Source organism: Nicotiana attenuata, unplaced genomic scaffold (genome assembly GCF_001879085.1).
Source record: "Nicotiana attenuata strain UT unplaced genomic scaffold, NIATTr2, whole genome shotgun sequence".
NCBI classification, from domain to species: Eukaryota; Viridiplantae; Streptophyta; class Magnoliopsida; order Solanales; family Solanaceae; genus Nicotiana; species Nicotiana attenuata.
Window position 1 is genome coordinate 1 of NW_017691412.1, and position 5,590 is coordinate 5,590.

A 5,590-nucleotide genomic window follows, 5' to 3' on the forward strand; every position below is an offset into this window, starting at 1 on the left:
GTACATTCTCGCTCTTCTGAGAAATGCATCTGCATTGCACACCGCAGCCTGTTAGACCAGTTATATAGATGTAACTCATCGAATAATGGTCAGGGACCTATATGATAGTTAAACCGTGCACCTTTCAATTGACTGCAAACTAGTTTGAATAAAAATTCTTAAATGGATTTCCTGACAAAGGAAAAGATCTCATTGCAGTATCAGTACCATCAATAAACAGATTCTCAACCTGCACATTCACTTTGCAAAGAAACTATTCTATGATCCTCTTGTTTTATGGAAGTATGTACTAACTAAAAAACCTACCAAATCTACCTAATGTACACAAGNAGAGAGGTCCTAAGGAGATGTATGGAGGCTGGGGGGTTTCCCGTAGCATACATTAGGGTGATTAAGGACATGTACGAGGGAGTGAAGACTCGGGTGTAGATCGCGGGATTAGACCTAGATCATTTTCCAGTAGAGACGGGGTTACATTAGAGATCGAGTCTTAGCCCGTTTTTGTTTGACCTAGCGTTGGATGTGCTGACGCGACATATACAAGGGGAGTTCCCATGGTGTATGCTATTTGCTGATGACATAGTTCTGATTAACAAGACGCGAGGCAAAGTTAACGTTAGGTTTGAAGTTTGGAGACAGATGCTGGAGTCTAAAGGTTTTAAGTTGAGTAGGTCGAAAATGGAGTAAGTGCAAATTCAGCGATGGGATGCATGAAACAGAAGTGAAGATTTATACTCAAGTTATCCCCAAAAGAGATAGTTTCAAGTATCTTAGGTTTATTATCCAAGGCAAAGGGAGATTGGCAAGGATGTTACTTATCGTATTAGAGCGGGGTGGATGAAATGGAGGCTCGCTTCGAGGGTTTTGTGTGATAATAATGTGCCACCTAGACTTAAGGGCAAGTTCTATAGAGTGGTGGTTAGACCAACTATGTTATAAAGGGCTAAGTGTTGCCCGTCAAGAAGTCCCATGTCCAGAAGATGAAAGTAGCTGAAATGAGGATGTTGATATGGATGTATGGACATACCAAGAAAGACAAGATTATAAATGAAGTTATTAGGGACAAGGTGGGAATGGCCTCTGTGGAGGAAAAGTTGTGGGAATCGAGGCTGAGATGGTTCGGGCATGTGAAGAGGAAAGACATAGATGCTCCGGTCAGGAGGTAGGAGAGTTTGAGTATGGCGGGTCCGAGGAAGGGTAAGGGTAGGCCAAAAAGTATTGGGGAGAGGTAATTAGGCAGGACATATCATTGCTTCGGCTTACCAAGGATATGACCCACGATAGGTAGGTGTGGAGGTCGAGGAATAAGGTTGAAGGTTGACAGGTAGCAGTGTGTTTCTCCTCGGCTTACCGGTAGTACTAAGAATATTCTTGTATTTTCTTATTCATGGTTCTTTATTACATTGTTGTTACTATTGTTTGTTGCTTGGTTGCTTTATTTTCACTGTTCCTTGAGCCGGGGGTCTATCGGAAACACCCTCTCTATCTTTATAAGATAGGGCTAAGGTTTACGTACACACAAACCTCCTCAGACCCTACTTATAGGATTATACTAGGTTTGTTGTTTTTGTAAAAGAATTATTCTTCGACTATAATTTTTGCATATGCCTTTTAAAAATTTTAAATTATTAATTTTTGTGGCTTGGAGAAATTTTACGTAGTTTTTAAATATGTAAATTTTAATTTGAAAAGTTAAAAATATTTATATATACTATCAAAATTAAGAAGTTCGAACCTCAAAAAATAAAAAGTATCTCATAAATTAAAATAGAATAAATATTATAAATACTTAAGACAATAAGTTTAAAAAATATTGTCACAGAAGATAGTACTAGAATAAGAAACCGTACGATTCTGCTTTCAGGTAAAATATTCCGCGCTACATCTGTGACTTCGGGAAAATGGTGAAGTTGTAGTTCTCATCAGATTCAAGCATGGAGTCAGTTGGGTGTAGTTGAAAACTGGAAGTAACACCTCAAACAACAATGACGGCAACCGTAAATCTATCTCTATCTCCTCTTCTCTCCACTCCCCAACAACCTCAATCAAATCGAAGTACAACAACCGACCTAATCAAATCATGCAAAAACCTTAACGAAATCAAACAGCTGCATGCCCGTTTCACTAAACAAGGGTTCAATCAAGACCCTGGTTTTCTTGGTAAACTCATTGCTAAATGCTCCGAAATAGGCTCATACGATAGCTTAAAATATGCACAAACAGCTTTTGACAATTTCTGTTATAGTGAAGAAGGTTTAAATAATACTTACAAGTTTAATTCTTTAATAAAAGGGTATTCTTTAGCTGGTTTGTTTTCTGATGCTGTGTTGATTTATGCAAGAATGGTTCTTGAAAATGTGGAGCCTGATGGTTACACTTTTCCTTTGGTTTTGAGTGCTTGTGCCAAGGATGGAAGGTTTTTTGAGGGAAGCGAAATTCAGGGTTTGGCTTTAAAATGGGGCTTTGGTGATGATGTGTATGTGTTGAATTCTCTGATACATTTGTATAGTGAATGTGGGGAGGTTGATAAAGCGAGGAAAGTGTTCGATAAAATGCCTGACAGAAATTTGGTGTCTTGGACTTGTTTGATTTGCGGGTACGCGAGGAGGGAGAAGGCTGAAGAGGCGGTTCGTTTGTTTTTTGAGATGGTAGAGGAGGAGGGTATTATGCCGAATTCTGTGACGATGGTTTGTGTGATTTCGGCTTGTGGGAAGTTGGGGGGTTTGGGATTGGCGGAAAGGGTGTGTGGTTATATTGGAAAGGCTGGATTAAAGGTCAATACTGTTATGGTAAATGCTCTTGTAGATATGTATATGAAATGTGGATCCGTGGTTAAGGCGAAAAGGCTTTTTGAGGAATGTGTTGATCGTAATTTGGTACTTTATAATACGATTTTATCAAACTATGTACGCCATGGGATGGTAACCGAAGCACTTGATGTCTTGGGTGAAATGCTTTCTTGTGGAGGACCTCGTCCGGATAGAGTAACTTTGTTGTCTGCTATATCAGCCTCGACAGAGATGGCTGATGTTTTCTTAGGAAAGCAGTGTCACGCTTATATTTTGAGGAATGGGTTAGAGAATTGGGATTCTATTGGTAATGCCATCATCGATATGTACATGAAGTGTGGGTGTCAAGAATGGGCTTGCAGAGTTTTTCACCGGATGTCAAACAAGACAGTGGTATCATGGAATTCACTAATTGCAGGCTTTCTGAGAAATGGTGATGTGGAGGCAGCTTGCAGAACCTTTAATGAGATGCCGGAGAATGATATTGTGTCATGGAACACCATCATTGGTGGTTTGGTACAACAGAGCATGTTTGAAGATGCAATTCATTTATTTCGTGTGATGCAGAATGAGGGGATTAAAGCAGATAGGGTGACAATGGTCAGTGTTGCATCTGCGTGTGGATACTTAGGTGCTAATGATATTGCTAAGTGGATATATAATTACATTGAGAAATACGAAATTCATCTAGATATGCAGCTAAGTACTGCGCTTATTGACATGTTTGCTAGGTGTGGCGATCCTCCAAGTGCAATGAAACTGTTCAATAAAATGAAGGAGAGGGATGTCTCTGCCTGGACTGCAGCGATAGGGGCTATGGCTATGGAAGGAAATGGTAAGCGGGCAGTCGAACTATTCTATGAGATGCTCCGGGAAGGGGTAGAACCTGACAAAGTTGTGTTTGTGGCTGTACTAACAGCATGTAGCCATGGGGGTTTAGTAGGAGAGGGAATGGAAATCTTCAGGACTATGAAAGAGATCCGTGGAATCTCACCACAGATAGTGCATTATGGGTGCATTGTTGATATGCTTGGTCGCGCTGGTTTATTGAAAGAAGCTATTGATATTATAAAAAATATGCCAATGAAGCCAAATGATGCAGTTTGGGGAGCTTTTCTAGCTGCTTGTAAAATGCATAAAAACGACGGGATGGCAACTTATGCAGCTGACATGATCTCTGAATCATCCCCAGATAAAGCTGGAATCCATGTGCTTCTATCAAATATTTATGCTTCGGGAGGGAAGTGGACTGATGTTGCCAAGGTAAGGATGTCTATGAAGGAAAGAGGGATAAAGAAGAACCCCGGATCAAGCTCAATTGAGGTGAATGGAACCGTTCACGAGTTTACTTCAGGTGATGAATCTCACCCAGAGCAGACCAGTATTTGTCTAATGCTAGAAGAAATGAAGTGCAGGGTTAGAGAGGCAGGTCATGTCCCTGATCTAACAAATGTTATGATAGATGTTGATGAGCAAGAGAAAGAATTCTTGCTTTATCGACATAGTGAGAAAATAGCCATGGCATTTGGACTTATCTCTACATCTCAGGGACATCCCATTCGGATTGTGAAAAACCTTCGAATGTGCTCTGATTGCCACTCATTTGCAAAACTGGTGTCAAAAGTATATGAACGGCATATTATTGTCAGAGATAACAACCGTTTCCATTTTTTCCAGAGAGGGTTGTGCTCTTGTGGTGATTATTGGTAGCTGCATTGTTGTATATGATTGTATGATAGTACATAGTATTGGTACTTTCTCAAATTTAATTGTGTAACTTCATCAAATGCTGTGATTATAAATTCCATTTATCTGGTCTAATAAATACTTAATTATAAAGCAAATTTAGCTTTGATCCGTTGGCAAAACCTGCGGTCCAATAACCAAGAGGTTCTCTCCCAAAGAAAAAAGGGAATTCTTTGTACTTCTCCAAGAATGTAGATAAGTTATTCCACATATTTACATGCTGTGTTCCATAACAGGGTGAACTCGCACCTTCTCTCAAAAAGCCAGAGAGAGAGAGAGAGAGAGAGAGAGAGAGAGAGAGAGAGAGAGAGAACGATACTTTGTTATAACAGCTTAAGACATCTCTGATCTCTTTATCTGGTATTTCTCAGGTCCATTATCGCGGTAGGTGAAGAAACATTTGCAAATTTGATGCATATTTTCATCTCTCAAAAACTTTATCATAACAGCTACTGTGGATGAAAAGTACTACATCAATATGAAAACATGAGATAAACTCAAAAGCAGCCATCTGATAAACACTTTATAAAATATAAAATTTGTCTTATATGTTACCATTCTCAAAAAAAAATATAAAATTTGTCTTCGGCTGGGTGATGGGGATAGCGATTTTGTTTCTTTAACAAGAAATTCAGGATTATAGACAAAGTCCATCAGATGGATTGGTATTGCAGAAAGAATCTATTTGGATGGATTCTGAAACTTTGGGAAAATTGGATCAATATAAACATGATACATGGGATCAGCAAGCCAGAGCTTGGCGAGGTAATGAGGAGACGAAGTACGCCTGTGAACTTCTTCCATAAGCCAGATGCTTGATTCGGCTTTGGTCGGATGGATGAGCATCTCCAATGGATCAACTTCGTCATCGGCCCCAATCCTCATTTGATCCCGTTGCTTCATGCAGAGGTTGGTCAGGTAATGCAGTGGTTGCCCATATAACTTCTTAATTGATGCAGCCAATCCTGCCCAAGAGGTGCAAGGAATAGAGGAGTGAGTCTGTGTGGGGATAGGAACCAGCTGCATGTACTCTTGGTACATTCTCGCTCTTCTGA

General features: G+C 39.9%; 2 protein-coding genes across 2 annotated transcripts; one reads left to right on the forward strand and one right to left on the reverse strand.

Annotated features, from left to right (window-relative positions):
* The first annotated feature begins 1,839 nt into the window (after positions 1–1,839).
* LOC109222511 (pentatricopeptide repeat-containing protein At3g22690-like) lies at positions 1,840–4,616 on the forward strand. Its single transcript, XM_019386860.1, has one exon. The coding sequence runs from the start codon at positions 1,986–1,988 to the stop codon at positions 4,497–4,499; it is 2,514 nt and encodes an 837-aa protein (XP_019242405.1). The 5' UTR covers positions 1,840–1,985; the 3' UTR covers positions 4,500–4,616.
* Positions 4,617–5,027: 411 nt separating this feature from the next.
* On the reverse strand, positions 5,028–5,584 carry LOC109222509 (protein RDM1-like). The gene has a single exon (XM_019386859.1). The coding sequence runs from the start codon at positions 5,574–5,576 to the stop codon at positions 5,217–5,219; it is 360 nt and encodes a 119-aa protein (XP_019242404.1). The 5' UTR covers positions 5,577–5,584; the 3' UTR covers positions 5,028–5,216.
* Between the last annotated feature and the right edge of the window lie 6 nt (positions 5,585–5,590).

Bases quoted from the DNA above. Each gene is read 5' to 3' on its own strand.
- LOC109222511 (XM_019386860.1), top strand. From the start codon at position 1,986: ATGACGGCAACCGTAAATCTATCTCTATCTCCTCTTCTCTCCACTCCC.
- LOC109222509 (XM_019386859.1), bottom strand. From the start codon at position 5,576: ATGTACCAAGAGTACATGCAGCTGGTTCCTATCCCCACACAGACTCAC.